Below are 17,500 nucleotides of genomic sequence, written 5' to 3'. Positions count from 1 at the left end.
CCAAGTTACACTTTAGCCACTCTTACAACTTCAAAAAGTTGCAACGTACATTTTTCGATGGATTCTAATTTTTTCAAGACAAAAAACAGCGCATTTTTATTGTCAACGACAAAACAGGAACAAGAAATAAATTATTAAGAGCATGAGATATATTGACTATTGTGACGGCAACTACTGTTTAGTTACAAGTGCCAATGACAGCATCATTTTTAGAGGGTTTTTTATTCCCCTCTAAAAACTGTGGAGGAAGCGTGCTACATGCTAAAAAGAGGTGAGCCAGTTTCCTTTACCGTTAGCAAGTTAAAAATCTGAGAATGAGGCGTCTCATTTAAACCATTTGGAGATAATATGATACTTATTCATTTCTGAAAAAAAAAGAAAAATTTTTTTCCGAAAAACTGAGATAAGATAATCCCCTCTCCTGAGGTTAGCGAAACTTCAGATCCATTTTCTTTTTATGCAGTCGTCGCAGCTATGTAATGGGATAAGATGTTGGAACTACTACGACATATCTAATTTCTCCAACTAAGAGCGAAAGGATCTTTTCAGTCGACGGATTCATGACGTGGGCTTTTTACCACTTTTTTCAAGTAATTTGTTCAAACAGAATATTTTAATTAATGATGAAAACTGTCTTTATCAAATCTCCAATTTTAAGTTTGCAACGCAGCATAACAGACGTATTGCTGCTTGACACAAAAAAAAAAACTTTTAAGTGTTGAAATCTTGAGCAGAGGATGAGAAACATTTTATTTTTCTTTTTTTTTTATCGATTTCCTGTAACTTTCTACTACTTCCAAACACCATGTCCCGGACGCTTTTTTTTTCAATTTCTTTTGTTCTTCGCAGTAGAAACAAAACAAGAATATAAAGATTCTCAAGAGTAGCCCGTCCATGGAAAAAGCGCCAAAGTTTGTCTTAGAGGTTTGAAATTTCAGAATTCAGACCACCTAAAATTCAAATTCAGATGAAAAACTCTTCAGGATTAGAAAATGTTAGAATCACTCAATTCCAACTCAATTAAATCATTTCAAATAATTTTTTGCTCGAAAGCTCTCTTCTATTGTTCAGTCGCATGTCACACTTAAACGATGTTAAAAAGATTGAGCAGCTCCGCGTAAGAAAACACAAGCAACCCAGAAAAAAGGGGAGCGAGTCTCTGTTAGTTTAAAAGTTTTGTCTTCAAATGATGGTCATGAATAGCCGTTAGGACCTGTTATGTCTCTCGTTTTCAAACAAACTATACATGCACTTGTGGTGTCGAAGGGGTTCGAAGAAACGCTTGAAATTCTTGTAAGAATTATACCACTTAAAAGGGGTTGAAAGACACGCGAAAAATTCTTGAGTGGTATAATTTGGGAGCAACCTGGATAAGAAGAACTTGAACACGTTAGATGACCGAAAGGAACTTATGAAATTTGAAGCGTCATTAACTTAAACGAACTTCACGATCGGCGAATTGTTGGTGTCAAGCTTAAAAGTAAGAACTTGAAATTTTTTTGTAATTTTGTGAGTTTATTTGCATTTCGGTAAAATTTTGCTGGATTCACTTGGCCTGATCCTGAGCTTAAATTCGAATTGTAACTTTATTTGTGTCTTCAAGTTTTGTATGTCGTTCTCAGTCGCGAATAATGGAATCTTGTTTACTTTGACATAAATGAACTGCATCACAAATAATCAATATTTTCTCGAAGTTTCCAGACAAATTATACAACTTCGGACAAATAGAACGGACAGTTTTACATTCCTCAAGTTTAATTATATTTTTTCTGAGTTAATGGATGAGTTTCTTTAGTTAGGCAATGAAAAATGGAAAAACGATAGGGATGTGTTATCAAAACACTCCTAAGAGCTAAATTTAAAGTAGCTTTCGTAGGTTTTTAGATAAAATTTACCAAACCCTTATTCGTGCCTAAACGCTTATAATTTATACCGATTAAATTTCACTTTATAATCAACCAAACAAGTATCTTCGCCATTGGTTTGCAAACATCGCAAACAGAGCGATTATGTTACTCAAATTCCGGCCCGAATTCTGTTGAATTCATTGCTTGCGAGGAGCCAAAACAGAAACGATGAAGTTCTTTTTTAATGTTAAAGTTATGCATTGGCTTAAAACAGATGGTTGGTATCGTAGTCATAGTTATAATACCTTGATGAAAGAGAGCAATTTTAACTCGATGGCAATCAGGTGTTTGAGGATCGCATTTCTTATACTAAGCAGCCCTAGAGTTACATAGAATAAGTTTGGCTTAAATCCCAAAATAGGGTTTGGTAAATTTTTGACATCAAACTAATTACGGCTGCCTTATGACTGACCAGACCATCAATTTTAGGATTTAGTTTCCCTAGTACAAAGTGTTTTCAAAGTGAGCCTTTTCATCATTATTTCTACACCTAATTTTTAATATGACTTTTGATTACTGGACTGTTTTACTAGATAAAGGAGAAGAAACACACACTAAGAGATAATTGTTTGGCACAAAATATGTATGAACCGCAGCTATTTGAAATTTTACTCGGCCAATTTGGTAAGGCTATCTTCGCGAGTTCACAACACTTCTCTCAGCTCACTAACGCTGAAAGAAGCCAAAAAACCTTAGATATTCTGATCGAACTTTGAAGTCGTACTTAACATTGTTTCTTGACATTCCAATTAGCATCCTATCGAGCTACTATGAAGCGTTCTCGTGAATTCTGAGGCGGGCCATTCGTCTCTGGTCGACATGATTTTGTATTATGAGTTTTATTTTTATTCATCGGGTCATGTGGACAGTTTTTCAAAGTAAGCCGTAATTAGGCGGGAATTAAACATTTACTTTTGGTGTCCTATCCTCAATATTTGCAGATTAAATAAAAGTATGTGGAAATTCCAAAATTTAAGATTCCTCCTCTTCGCCTCTGTCATGGAGTTTGTCACAGCTGACGATCAATGTAGGACCGATATATACATAGAAGGAAAGGCTCTGAGGTGTTCGGTCTTCAAAAGATGGTCAGTGGCGACCCCTCACCTCTGCGATGTCAAATGTGAACAAGAGATCACGTGCCAAAGCTATAACTACAATCGAAAATACCAAATATGTGAACTAAATAACCGCACCAAAGAGGCAAGACCAGATAATTTCCTCTCAGCACCCGCGTGGCTTTTACATCCGGCGATTGAACGGCAGAGGTAAGAAATCGATGGCTTTTTTTCTTTTTCTTTTTCTTTAAATCTTCTCCATCCTAAGCCTGGTTCCTTCTCAACTGGAAGAGCTAAGAATAGGAAGTGAACGTAAAACCTATCTTTACTTCAGCTCCGTTAGGTTCTATCCCTGAATTACCGGCGCTGTCTTGTGGCGAAATAAAGGCGAGTGAAGGTAAACACACCATAAGCGGCAAGTACTGGCTGGATCCAACTTGGAGGGGAAAAGCAAAACTGATTTACTGTGATATGGTTAACGAAGGTAAGTCCTATAAGTTTGCATGAGTTATTTAATGAATTATAAATATCATGAAATATTATAAAGCATATTTTGGCGGATATCATTATCGTAATATTTGGCTTGGATCAGTTCTAACGTGGATGCCTCTCTCAAGTTGCTGTTACTTAGTCACTGCTTCTCTGTCTACATTCTAGATATGGATGAATGTAAATTGAACATCAGTGACTGCGACGAGAATGCTAACTGTAGTAACACGTTTGGTTCTTACAAATGTACATGTAAAGTGGGATACACTGGCGATGGACACTCGTGTTCAGGTAATTTTGACGATAACCTTATTTATATTTCCCAATAAAACTAATTTTTGTAAATATTCTCATAGTTTGAAGAAGCTTTACCCAGTTGCTGTCGAGTTATCAAAACTAAGCAAGAAGACTGCAACGTGTTTAGTCAACGAACATGTGTAATCCTCTCACTATTACTACTGCGCTTGCCCCAGTATGTGCGTGACACAAACAGAAAGTACAAAGTTCAATATCGCAACAAGCATGATCTACATTTTGCTTGTTTCAGAGCCGTGAGATTGATAAATTCCGGTGTAATCGTTGATTGCACCGGTAAACCTGTGGAAAATCGAAGTTTATATATGTTATTAAAGTAACAGACCGCACTTTCTATCGGTTTACCAGCGTAGTAAACGTCTTCAGATGTTGGGAAACCATTCGAAAAAAAAGTAGATCAGTCGCCTCCAGCTCGTTTTGACAAAATCCATCGTGGATTATATCGCAAGTAAACTGAGAGAAAGAGCTATAAATAAAGGTTCTACAAGAACTGCGGTGCTGCGTCGGTGGGAGAGTGCAACAGGGTAATTTAGTATTATCAATTGAGTTGATGAGGTAAATTTGAAACTCTTTACAGAGGCCAATTTGCATTATCAACTCAGTTGATAAGGTAAGAAAAATGTTGGGGAAGGAAAAAAATCTAAAAGAAATGGCAGGTTAAGTCCTGAAGGGATTGCATATTTTTCTCTGACCTTATCTGACCCTTTTCATGGAAAGAAAGGAAACCTTTAGGAGGCAGAGAGAAATTACACACTCCTGGGAAATAATTGTGTTACTACCAAATACCTCGGGGCTGGCATCGTTGTGCGGGAGCTGAGAATCAAAAATGTCTTAAACGCATTTGGTAGCATATAGTAGTGGTACATACAACTCAGACTTAAATGGGCGATTAAAGCAAAAGGAAACATGACTCTTTGTAATGCTATCAGTGATTGAGGAAGGGCTAACGCTCGAAACGTCAGCTTTTTTACCCTTTACGGTGGCAAATTTACGTTTTCAACTCGGTTGTTAACACTAAATTACCTGCTATAATTATCAAAACCTGGGTGATGCCAATATTAAGAGTAGTTACGCTAAACCGCAATTTGGTCCAGTGTTTTGTGACGACCTATCTCCCAAGGGATGGTACGTTTTGTGGGAGCAGCAGGAACAAGCCAGTTGTTTCAGAGCCGATAGCTTGATAAACAGAAATATTCGTGATAAAATATACGTTTCAAATATCTAATTCGTGGAACACAAAAAGAGAAAAAATTGTTTTATTATGTATGATTATCAAAGTAATAACTCGACTGAGAGTCCGCTCATTTTTAAAGTGACAAACATGATGAAGTGCAAATATATATGTGGTTTCCTCAGATATTGACGAATGTAAAGGAAATCACTCTTGTCACGTGAATGCAACCTGCACGAACACCAACGGATCTTATCTTTGTGAATGCTACCCTGGATTTAGTGGAAATGGTCAAAGATGCACAGGTGAATTTAATCTCTTTGCTATAATATTTAGAATATTCCTGCTCGAATATAACCTGAAGCTGCTGAGGTGGCCATATTATTAGTTTCTCATATGTAAACGATACCGGTTGTGCCCTAAGTCTGCCTAGAGCTGTCCTTTAATGCATTGTCTGAAAAAGAAGGAGCTCAAATTCGGATCCTGATGAGTTTATCTGGATCTCCAATATCACTGTTTTAGTCTCAAAGCCTTAAAGTAGTTAAGGACATGCGAGTTACAATGTTTAATTCTAAGCAATTGCCATCTACAATCGAGTGAGTGAATAACAGACCAATAATAACTTGCATGCTATATCTGTGGATCCATAGCATTAAATGAAGCAATTTTAGCAGGAACTATCGTCCTACCAGTGCTAAGTTTTGTTTTTTTAAGTAGCATTACCCATACATGCTTATGCACGGAGTTGCCATGATCTACTTCCGGTTTGTCTCAGAGCCTTGATGTTAGGAGATATAAAAAAGAATATTGGAAAGGAGAATATAACATCTAAGTTGCACGTTTCAAAAATCAAGCTCGTTAAAGAAAAAGAAAGAGAAAGAGCTTTCTCCTATTATCTGAAATGATTAAAGTAATTACAAATCGTTAGACGACAAAAATAAAGTGCAAAATGTATTTACGGTTTCTCAGATATTAGAGTGGTTTAGCAAGAGGACGGGAACGTCATTTCAGAACAGGAAAGCGCGCAGATAATCTGGACACGACTCTATTTCGACTTCCGGTGTTAGCGTTGCCGTTCTCCCCATCAAGTTCAGGACGTCATTTCGCTGATTTCCCGTCGTGATCAAAACGCCGAGAATTTGCGTTAATTGTGCACTTATAAACGAGGTAATGCTGTTTGGAATGATTTCAGAACTCATTTCCATATAACCAGGTTCCTTTCTTTGTTTTATTCGGTGAGTTTGTGAAAATTTACCGCCACATTAATTCTGGATTCCCGAAAGGGAACACGATCGTTAGCAAGCGATCTAAGATTTTAGGGCCTAGTTACCTTTTGTAATTGGCGTTAAGGAACGTTAGGGCTTTCCTTTGATACCTTTCTTAAACCATATATGAAAACTCTAAGAACGGGTGCTGTTAATTTTATCGTGAATGAATTCATCAATAAATTAAACTTGTTTCATGTTGAAGTTTATCAAAATGAAACAACACCAAGGTTACCTGCCATATTATTCAGTATTATTTGTTGTCATTGTCGTTTTAACCGTGATTAAAAATTGTGCTGCGAATCGAAGTAAGAGATAAAAAAAAATTGAGAATAGCTCGGGCTGCACTTTTTTATGTCTTTAGTTTTGATCAGCGCCGGTGAAAACTTAGACAAGAAAGTCATCTACGAAAGAATATAACAATCAACTTGATTTCGGCACGGTTTTCTTAATCTATTAATTTGATTCAGTCTTCAACGACTTTATTCGTTAAAAGAATTAAATAAAAATAAATAAATAAAACGGGAACGAAGTCTGATTCCTCAGTCTAACCGTTTCGTTGGTGACTAGTTTGAGTGCATTTCATTCGTTCATGGTTAAACGGGAACTCATTGTAAACAACTCCATCGTTGGGTCGCTTGATCACTACATGTTTCGCCATGACTCCTGCTTAAAAGAGGTGTACTGTCATGATTGAGAAGAATATTCAGTAAACAAGGGAAAAAACGGCGACGATTTCAATTCCAAATTATACTTTACAAAATTATGAAGAAAAACGAGTAGTGCTGAAATCTAGAAGCACGAAACGAAATGACAGCGATACAAATCCTAGAAAAAAAATATTTAGTGGGCTTCAAAAGTTGACAGATGAATCTGCAGACTCGAGACTTAACTGAAATGAACTAATTTCAAAGTTTAATCGCCCATGTGGATTCATATTAACAACTCACTTGTAGTAAACTATCCTCGGTTTATGCTTGTTGTTACACTCTCAAAGAGGATAATTTCGTTGTCCTTCAAGTGGTCTATGAAACCGAAAATTCAAGGCTGATAATGCTCCGAAAAAGCCAAGGTTAGGATATTCAAGAACAAATATAACGTGGACGGTTTGTTGAAACGACTGCTAAGTCATTTTTCAACACAACGCGACGGTGTTCTCGACCCAGTTTTTTCTCGGCATTTTTGCTGCGCGCGCCGTTCTGAAATGATTGACTTTTCACCATGCGCACGGTTTATTGTAAAAATTGACATCGTGTTCTGGTCTCGAAATTTAGACATATTAGCCTTTTCAGTTTTGTTTACGTGTGTCAAGTCTACTTATAGCTTATAGCTTTTTTCTTGGCTTGGTAATACAAAAGAGCGCTACAACGTTACCTTGAAGCAGCAGGAGATCGAAATGGTGTGCTTGGGCATTGAATAATATTGCGATACATATATGTTATATGCCGGCTAAGGGTCGGTCCGTATGGTGAAAAACTATGACCGAGGTCTTGAAAATGCTGGCCGAGGTCACAGTTTTTCACCATACGGACCGACCCTTAGCCGGTAAATAACATTTTTTTTTAAACTTAACGAAACACATTCTGAAAGAACCCCAATGATTTAGGGCTATAAATACGGCAAGATCTTCCATAAACTGAACAATTTCTGAGCAAGTAAATGGTAGTTAAAGTAAAGGTGATACAAATTAAGGAGAGATGCTGTTCTGAAACATTTTCACTTGCGTAAATAAAAGTGATTAAAAAGGCTTCCAAACAAAGTTTGAAACATTATTTTTACAAGTATCTGTCACAATCTGACACCTGTCAATTAGAGAGCGCGTAAGAAAAAAAAAGCGCAAGAAGATTTGAAAAACAACGGAACCAGTTTGGCAAGGACTGTCGCGACAATGTTTTCTTCAAAAAAAATCAATGATATAACTGAAAGTATTATTAACTCTCATCGACGATTCATTCATGTACGAAGATTTACCTCTGTTCATTAAGTAAACGGCCAGGAAAGTAATTGTGAGTAAATTCAAATTTTTTATTTTGAAGTTGTGAGAGTTTGCTCGTTTGTTTGCTGCAACGGCGTATGTAAATCTGGTCTTTCCTCCACAAAAACGAAATTCGAACGGCACACTCCAACGAGACACAAGGGGATTTAACGCGGCCTTTTCTCAATAAATTCCTTCAGTTTCTGTTGTGCAATTTATGGTCCAAATGTCCAAATTGAACGGACTTTGAAAGACTCACCGAGAGCGTATATTTATTGTCGAACTGAAATTAAAACTTCGCTCGCTCTTTCCCTACGAACAAATTGTTTGAGAAAATTCAGACATTAAAGGAATTTTCAACCAGATGATTTACGCTTTTACATGGGACGCATTAGTGGTAGAAGTATGTATCCGGTTTAGTTTATTTTACATACAAATCTTTCTCAGTGAGTTCCTAGTAAGACCTCGCTACTTTCCGAGACTGGTGTCCGATTGCTTTGATGTTAAATAGGGCCAGTGTCTTATAGCAAAATTCGCCTTCCATACATACACTGATATCAGCTAAACTTCTCAGCTCTTAATTATTGTTATTCCATGTTTATCTTGCCCGGACAAACATATTTTCAGATGTAATCTGTTTTGCAACTTCTAGTACCCTTAAACCATTAATGAAGTCATGTCTATATATTAGCCCCCTTAGGATCTATTCCTAAATTACCAGCGTTATCGTGCCAAGAGATAAAATTAAGTGAAGGTAAAGAGAGCATTAGTAAAAACTACTGGTTGGATCCAACTAATGTCGAGAGTTCAAATTTGATTTACTGCGACATGATTTTGGAAGGTAAGTCAGTATACAAAGAATATAATTTACACAACGTTTGGTCTACCTTTGCCCTGGCCTTTTGTGAAATGTTTTCACCTTGTCTCAGTGATTTCTTCGATTAATTTTCAAATAGACATCGATGAATGTAAAGGCAGCAATGAAGTTTGTGACGAAAATGCAAACTGCTCCAATACTGTTGGGTTTTATAATTGCACCTGCAAAGACGGTTTTACTGGGGATGGACGCTTGTGCTCAGGTAAAATAGTTACAGACATGCCGAGGTACAATATTTAATTATTTTTCGCCTAAAAAACACTAGAGTTACATTTGAGCTATCTACAATCGAGTGAGTCAAGCTTGTATGCTATATCAGTGGACCCTTAGCATTACACAACGCAATTTAAGCAGGAACTACTGTCCTACTAGAGCTAAGTTTTGTTTTTTTAAGCAGCATTACCCATACATGTTTATACAAAGAGTTGCTATGATCTACATCCGGTTTTTTCCAGAGCCATCATGTTAGGAGACTAAAAAATAAAATTGGAGAAGAGAATATAATATCTAGGTTGCACGTTTCAAAAATCTAGTTCATTAAAGACGAAAAAGTGAAAGCTTTTACTTATTATTTGAAATGATGAAAGTAATTATAAATCGTCAGGTGACTAAAATAAAGTGCAAAATGTATTTACGGTTTCTCAGATATTGACGAGTGTAAAGGAAATCACTCCTGTCACGTGAATGCTAAGTGCAACAACACCCTTGGATCACATACATGTGAATGTCAGCCTGGATATACTGGAAATGGACAAAACTGCAAAGGTGAATTTAATGTCTTCGTTACAATATTTAGAATAGTCCTGCATGACACGTTTGACTACAGCGCCGCACCATTCAGCCGTGTTGCAAGACAATTAGATAATTTATTACTCATATGTAACTCGTTATGATTAAGGCAGCCGTTCCTCATGTTAAGAACCTCCTAGGTAACGTCCCTGATTTTTAAATGAACAATCTTGGTGACTTGTGTATTGTTATTCTCCACTAAAATTAACCTTATCACAATGATTGACAGAAGCATGAAAATAAAATCGCTCGTTTGGCTCTGAACCTTGTGCACAGGATGGATATGTGAGTGATTTTCGATCGTGCTACGTTTTCGCTGACGCTTAAGATATATTTGAGAGAAAAAAGTTGAAAATCATTATCATCAGCCGCACCGATAAACCCATGGAAAATTAAAGTTTAAATTACTAAAGTAACAGATAGCACTTTCTATCGGATTACCAGCGTAGTAAACGTCTCCAGATGTTGGAAAACATTCGAGAAAAAAAAAAAAAAAAAAGGAAATTTAACGCCTCCAGCTCGTAATTACAAACTTATGTCATGTCCTCACAACATCCCGCGTGGCTTATCTCGACAGTAAACTGATAGAAAGAGCGATGAATAAAGAGGGTAAGGTTCTAAAGAAGCTGTGGTGCTGCGTCGGCGGGAGAGTATAATAGGGTAATTAAGTACTATCAACAATTTTTTTACTGTGTATTGTACATTGACGAATGTAGCGAGGCCCATCCCTTTAAAATGAATAAATGCCATCCGAATGCACCGTGCACTAGTACCCAGGGCTCGTACAATTGTTCTTGCAATCCCACGCTTACTGGAGATGGTTTTGATTATCAAGGCTAGTTTGGTTTTTGAAGGCGATGAAATTTTTGTTTGGTTCCCACGTTGAATGTAGCAGTAAATTTCTTAGAGTTTACTTTCATCCGACATTCACATCGAGGAGGCATACTTTTACGCTCCCTTGATCACAAGAACGAATCAACTTTTGATTATAGGAGTAAGTTTCTAAAGAAACTGTAGTGCTGTGCCGGTGGGAGAGTATAGCAGGTAATTTAGTGTTACCAACTAAGTTGAAAGCGTAAATTGGCCACCGTAAAGAGTAAAAAAGCTAATCTACGTTTTCAACTCAGTTGTTAGCACTAAATTACCAACTGATTATGTTTTAAATGATTTCAAAACCTTACACAAACTTTAACATGATGCAGACACGATACTCTCCGTGGCACTTAAAAACTCTTTAATAATCTCTAACCTTCCAAGATTCTCTTATAATAAGAGCAGTTATGATCAATCAAACTTATTTGACTTATGCAAGCCAATTCGCGTTATGATTACAAATAATTGGATGATGCTAGTAAGCAGAGAGTTATTACACTCTCCTAGAAAATAATTGGGTACAAGCGAATACTTCTGGGCTGGCATCGTTGTGTGGGAGCTGAGGATTAATACTGAGGATGAAAAATGTCTTAAACGCATTTGGTAGCATCCAAGTGAGGTAGAAACAACTCGGGATTTGATGGGCGATTAAAGCAAGAGGAAACGTAATTCCTTATGATGCTATCATTTCATTTTAGTTCCTTTGTGCATCATCATTGGCTAACCCAAATTCTTCTAACCCGAACTCTTCAAAACCTGAGTGACGCTAATAGAAAGAGCAGTTAAGCTACACCAAAATTTGGTCCAGCGTTTTGTGGCAACTTACTCCCCGCGGAATTTTTTTTTTTGAGGGAGGGGGGGGGGGGGTATCAGGAACAAGCCAGTTGTTTCAGAGCCTTCTGGTTTAGAAATTGTAATATTCGTGATGAAATATGTTTCAAATATCTAATTCGTGAAACAAACACAAAAAAAAAGGACAGTTTTATTTCATATAATTATTCAAGTGATTACACAACTAAAAGTCCGCCCATTTTAAGGTGACAAACATGGTCAAGTACAAATATATAAATGGTTTCTCAGATATTGACGAATGTAAAGGAAATCACTCTTGTAACGTGAATGCTACCTGCAAGAACACCGACGGATACTATGTTTGTGAATGCCACCCTGAATTTAATGGAAATGGTCGAAACTGCACAAGTGAATTTAATCTCTTTGCTATAATATTAATAATATTCTTGCTCGAATCTAACCTGAAGACATATCATTAGTTTGTTATATGTAAACGATACTGGTTGTACTTCTAAGTCTGCTCAGAGCTGTCCTTTAATACGCTGTTTGAGAAAGAAGGAGCTCAAATTCGGATTAAGCTGAATTCATTTGGATCTCCATTTTAGCCTCTTCGAGTGATGATATCCTGCACATGTACTATTTGACCCCTTAATTAATGCATAGTCATTTTTTGTTAAGCACAAGCTTCAACATTGATTGGCAAGCTGCCAGAATTATGAGACGTGACAATAGATTTTGAACTATTGATTTTAATAACCCAAGTTCTTTTGTAATTTTCATTTCACTTTGCAGCCGATCCTTGCTATCATTATAAAAACCTGAGTGAAGCCAATCGAAATAAAATTCACCAAACACCGCCATCTGGACCAGTTTTGTGTGACACGGTATTCTCTGATGGATGGTATCGTTTTTTGGGAGCTGCAGGAACAAAAATGCCAACAACGCGTGTGCCAGCATACAGATGTGGTACACAGTGGTCTGGCTGGTTGAATGCTGCTCATCCTACAGTGGAAGAAGGTGAAGTTCGAAGGACGGTCTGCTTTAGTGATCGCTCTATTGGATGCCGATACGCAGGAACTATTTTTGTAAAAAACTGTGGATCTTACTTTATTTACCGACTTAGAAAGCCACCTGGTTGTGACTCACGCTACTGTAGTACAGACTAAATGTTAAGCCAATATATTTCGCGCAACAAGAGGACTCACAAATCGCTCCGTAAGTACATGTGTAAGAGGTTTTGACATGTGACGTATTCAACCTTTCTTCTCTATCATAGACATTATCAGCAGATTTTAACTTTGGTGGCAAACAGGTATTCAATTCATTAGAATGATAATTCTCATCGGATAGCCTTTGTTATTGAAGAGAGAATTGCCCGAAGGATCTTTAAAGTAATCTTCAAGCAAAATCTACAAGACGCAAACTCTCAAACTTATGGTTTTCGAGTGATGAGAGTCAAAATCTGATGTCCTCTGAAATTACATAAAGTTAAAGTAATAGTAGTGACTCAGTATTTTGAAACGTTAAACCAATTTCCAGATACAGTAAACAAAATTCAATGGTTTAGCTTGCGTAACCGTGTGTTAAATGTGTCCGAATCGACCAAAAAACATTTGAAATTAATGGATCGCTTACATCTCACGCTTATTTTGAATCAAAGTTAAAGATCTTTACGCAATGGCTTCAAAGTGTCCCTATACAGCTTTCTTAACTAAGAGCACGGGCACTTCATTCATTCAAGACGAAATTTGTTAAAATAATTTTATATAGGTAATCACGCGTTTCCAGTGCAATTTGAGATAAAACAGGACGAGAAAATTTCATCGACTAACCAAAATTGCATGAACCTGTAAGGCGAGAGCAACTTGCATATGTATTATTAAGTTTAAAAGCTGCTTGTAGCTTTTAAAAGTTGACCTATTTTACTATGGTTAATGTTTGCCTACAACATTAACACGCTAAAAGAAAGGTATTCAGAACTGCGATGTCACTGTTAAAAACAAGTATTTAGAGTAGCAAAGGTAAACACAAGTTTTCCTTTTTTATAATGCAAACATATTCAAAGAATCCTATGAAAAATAATATGCGCAGAAAAGAAACCCACCCCCACCGATATTTGATATTTCAATATTCTAGCCGAGACTAGTCTTCCAATAATTTAATGTTCATTTGTCTCTACTTTGCAAGAAGAGACCTGAACACAAAGCAAATGGGGCAAGGCAGGGCGAGTTAATTGACAACGTATCAAAATATAGAAAAATCGTTGGTGGACTTTTCAAAGCAAAGTGATATGAGCTGGGTCACTTTGTGGCTCAGCTTCTTGAGTGGTGTAAATATAAGGGCATCGTGTATATTACCTTATTATTTAACAAAAACTGTGTATCACTTTGTAAATACATTTACCTTACACGGATTATTTTCAGCTGAATTTCATGACACGAACACGGCAATAAATGTTAAGGGCAGTGTAGTCTATGGGTCAGAGTAGGTTCTCGATACCACTCATCTAATGAAAGGATATGTGAAAGACTTTTTAAACTCACTTCATAGCATCGCGAAAGAGTAGCTTTCACCATTTTTTAGTGGACTTAATGTCAATAACCAGGGAAAAATAACAACAACAACAAGGAAATGTTCGGACAAATGCATGAAACCAGAACCCAGTGAAGCAAAAACAGAGCCGTAAATCAAAACTGGGTTTAACTCTACATCGCAATGATTCAGTAACAAATGGAGAAAGTTATTGAAAAAGATTTTAACGTAAGGAACAGAAAAAGGAAAATAAGGAAATTTTTAACTTAATATTGAACATTTTTCTTCATTAATTGCAAGTAGTTTTTACAATTAATGTTTGAATAATTATGAAGTTAATAGTAATAAAAAAAACTTGTAAAAAGGCATCTCTTGTAGTTCATGCCTTTGTTAGTGCTAACGGGATGTAAATACATTTGATACCCTCAAGGGACAAGGGACAAGGGGGGGGGGGGAAACAAGAGGGGAAGGGTTGTTCATAAAAGAACAATGGGAGAAGTCATTGTTATCCTTAGGACCTTAGTATAGTAATGGATACCTCTTGCATTGTTGTACATAAATTGCTCTGAAAAAAATTCTTATTCACATGCCGCTGGTAAATGAAGTTACCAATAAAATGTGTAAACGTACTGGGCGGTTAATTCGAACGGTTAATAAATTTTTTTCCGTAAATGAATCCGTCGGAACTGTTGCAGAATAAAGCCTGGTGATAAAAACACGCGCGGTAATATTGCCCATCGTCTCCCGTTGCTGGATTGCATTATTTATCCTGTCCACGTCATCTGTTCGGCAGAAGGAAGTGAATAACGTTTTCGTACACCACAAATGTGAGTGCACATGCTGGCGTTACTATAAAAAGAAACAAAAACAACAACAATCAAACACACAATTCACAGTATAATCAACAATGAAGGTGTTTACATAGATTGCAGTTTCAGGGTTTCTTCTAAACCGCTTCATTGCTGGATTTCCGAATTTAAAAAAAAAAAAAACCAGAAAACCGCAAAAACTTACACTAACGCACAAATACTTGTGATAACGATAAGTATCTTAATTATTTCACATTATTCGAACATGTAACTGACGAAAATAATGACATGACACATACTCCGAATTTTGTAGCCTCTTAATGTACCTGATAATTCTCATCGGATAGCCTTTGTCATTGAAGAGAGAATTGCCCGAAGGATCTTTAAAGTAATCTTTAATCGCCTGTCTCTTCCTCCCAGTTTCTCACAGACTAGAATGTGCAAATAAGTTTAACACCTTATGGGGGTACACCCCATCTCTTAAGACCCTTTCCTTTACAAAGCGCCACCTAAAATTAAAGATGGAGCCCACTAAGCCCTATTGGCCAATTCTAGATTATACTTTGCGGTTTAACACATAAAACTAACGAGCAAATCTACTTGCATCATCAAATTTATCTTTAACATTCTGCCTTACCTGAGGACACTGGGAATTAATCCTTTGTAAAATCCTGTTACTCCTTCATGCCTAAGATTTTGAAAAGAACCTGTCGTGAGAAGAGGCCAGAAAAAGAAGAATACCTTCTTTCATGAAAATGTGGACTTTACCACTAAGCCGTAAGTCAATCCGAAAATTGGATCCAGTACTCAAACAAGCTGATTTCAGTTCTCCGCCAATTTTGGCCCAGTTCTTCGTCAAATTGTTTCAAACGGGCAAAACATGTACCTCTCTTTAATGTACATGGGTTTGAAAAGCTTGTCTGTAACGTATTGAAAAGCTTTAAGTTCTAATATCAAGTTCCAATTTACCTGAATGTTTTACTAATCACATCCACCGCGCCTTTGTATTCCACCATCGTGTACTGATTCTTTAGAAAAGTAAAATCCATGAAAAATGAATAACAGCAGGAAACAGTAAATACTGAACGATTTAACAAAACAGACTTGCTTAGAGACAGCTCCTGATATATTCAATTGGTTTTAGCAAATGTCATGGGCACAGGATCAAAACTTTCGTGCCGTGCGTTCCCATAACCATCGAAGAGAAGTTACATGCTAGTCAATCTTAGGAGGGCAAAGGGTTGATTCTTATCAATACTTCTGGGTGGAGAGGCGAGTTGAGATAAAAGTTTTTTCCAACAAATAACAACGCTTCAATCATCCGCCCTTAGCTATGAATGTGAGCGGAGTCAAAGCACTTCACATGTTCTTGTTTGTCAAGGTTTAAGATCAAGATTTTCTGGTTTGCTAACTCGGTTGAATTTGTGATCTTAAGGAAAGACGCAATCAACTATACAGACACATACATAGACAGTATTCTTAGACAATATTCCAATATACTATACAGACACATATATAGACAGTATTCTTGTTGATTGGTGTTCCAAAATATTGACTGTTGCCCTTTTTCAGCTCCTCATAGGCCATGAATTGCAGTGCTCCGTGTGATACGCCAAAAAGACCTGGAATGTAACCCTGGTCAAGTAAAATAAAATAGTTTGGGGATAATTCATGTTCCATCCAAACACATAGACTCAGGTTAATCACTGACAATTCTTTTAATGAAATTAATTTTTTGTGTCTGCATGGCAATACATCAAAATTTTAAAGAGAATTGATACCACTCATCACTATTGGAAAAGTAAAGAATTCACTGAAGTACTAAAAATTTTTAGAGAAAGGTTGTATATCTGCATTTTTTCATAAGGGAACCTATGGCTGCTAATTTAATTGCTATGTGTGCAACTAACATTTGCTATATCATCATTTGTGATCGCAGCCGCGTACCAAAAGTGTGCTATACCTGTGTCATTGTATCTTTCCATGTGGGCGTTAAATCCAATTATTTGAGCTATGCCAAGCTGGTGAGGCGTTAAGTAAGGCTGAGCTAGGTTTGCATGGTTGCTGCTTCTAGGACCAATGTTTATATCACTGCTTTGTGTTTGCTCTTTCCTTTCCTTTCTCTCTTTTTGATTGTTTCCCTCCTTTTTTAGAGTCTTAAAAAACCTCTGTTGGCTAAGTGCACATCTAGTGACCAAAACATACCAACTGTAACATCAAAATATTTCACATTAAGTCTCAAAAGTAAATATCAAAGACATAACTGTGATTGCATCATACAGACCTACACCTGTAAGATACCCAGGAATCTCTGCAATCAGATTGCCAAGCAATAGGTCACTTAAAAACAAATTAGAGAATGTCTTGTTGTTCATTTTTCAAATTGTACTCTCTAAGAACACTTTTATACTTCCACCACTGAATCTCCCATGCACCTTTAAAAATTAAAGACTGCATCTCCACAAATGTGGACAAAAAAGCATTGGAGAAGAGAATATAATATCTAGGTTACATGTTTCAAAAAATCCGAGGCTAGTTTGTTAAAGACAAACAAGAGAATACTTTTTTCTTATTGCTTGAAATGATTAAAGGAATTACAATCAAAGTTAGGTGACAAAATTAAAGTGCAAAATGCAACTACGGTTTCTCAG

General features: G+C 36.7%; 2 protein-coding genes and 1 pseudogene across 2 annotated transcripts in view; 2 read left to right on the top strand and 1 right to left on the bottom strand.

The window, feature by feature from the left end:
• Positions 1–12,891, top strand: part of LOC149053332 (uromodulin-like) — a 67,192-nt gene extending 54,301 nt beyond the window's left edge. Inside the window, exons 2-5 of the mRNA XM_089190093.1 lie at positions 8,869–9,018; positions 9,134–9,256; positions 9,700–9,819; positions 12,301–12,891. Coding sequence (XP_089046219.1) covers positions 8,869–9,018; positions 9,134–9,256; positions 9,700–9,819; positions 12,301–12,674 — 767 coding nt within the window. The 3' untranslated portion in view covers positions 12,675–12,891. The remainder of the gene's footprint in view (positions 1–8,868; positions 9,019–9,133; positions 9,257–9,699; positions 9,820–12,300) is intronic.
• LOC149053333 (uncharacterized) lies at positions 3,256–5,459 on the top strand. Its single transcript, XM_089203454.1, has 4 exons — positions 3,256–3,446; positions 3,620–3,742; positions 5,123–5,242; positions 5,362–5,459. The coding sequence occupies exons 1-4, from the start codon at positions 3,434–3,436 to the stop codon at positions 5,457–5,459; spliced, it is 354 nt and encodes a 117-aa protein (XP_089059580.1). The 5' UTR covers positions 3,256–3,433.
• A 1,927-nt stretch (positions 12,892–14,818) lies between the features above and the next one.
• Positions 14,819–16,436, bottom strand: LOC149053331 (solute carrier family 25 member 32-like; annotated as a pseudogene).
• Positions 16,437–17,500: the final 1,064 nt, after the last annotated feature.

This window comes from Pocillopora damicornis, chromosome 1, assembly GCF_964200805.1.
Source record: "Pocillopora damicornis chromosome 1, jaPocDami1.2, whole genome shotgun sequence".
Taxonomy (NCBI): Eukaryota; Metazoa; Cnidaria; class Anthozoa; order Scleractinia; family Pocilloporidae; genus Pocillopora; species Pocillopora damicornis.
This window is presented reverse-complemented; position numbering and strand designations above follow the sequence as displayed.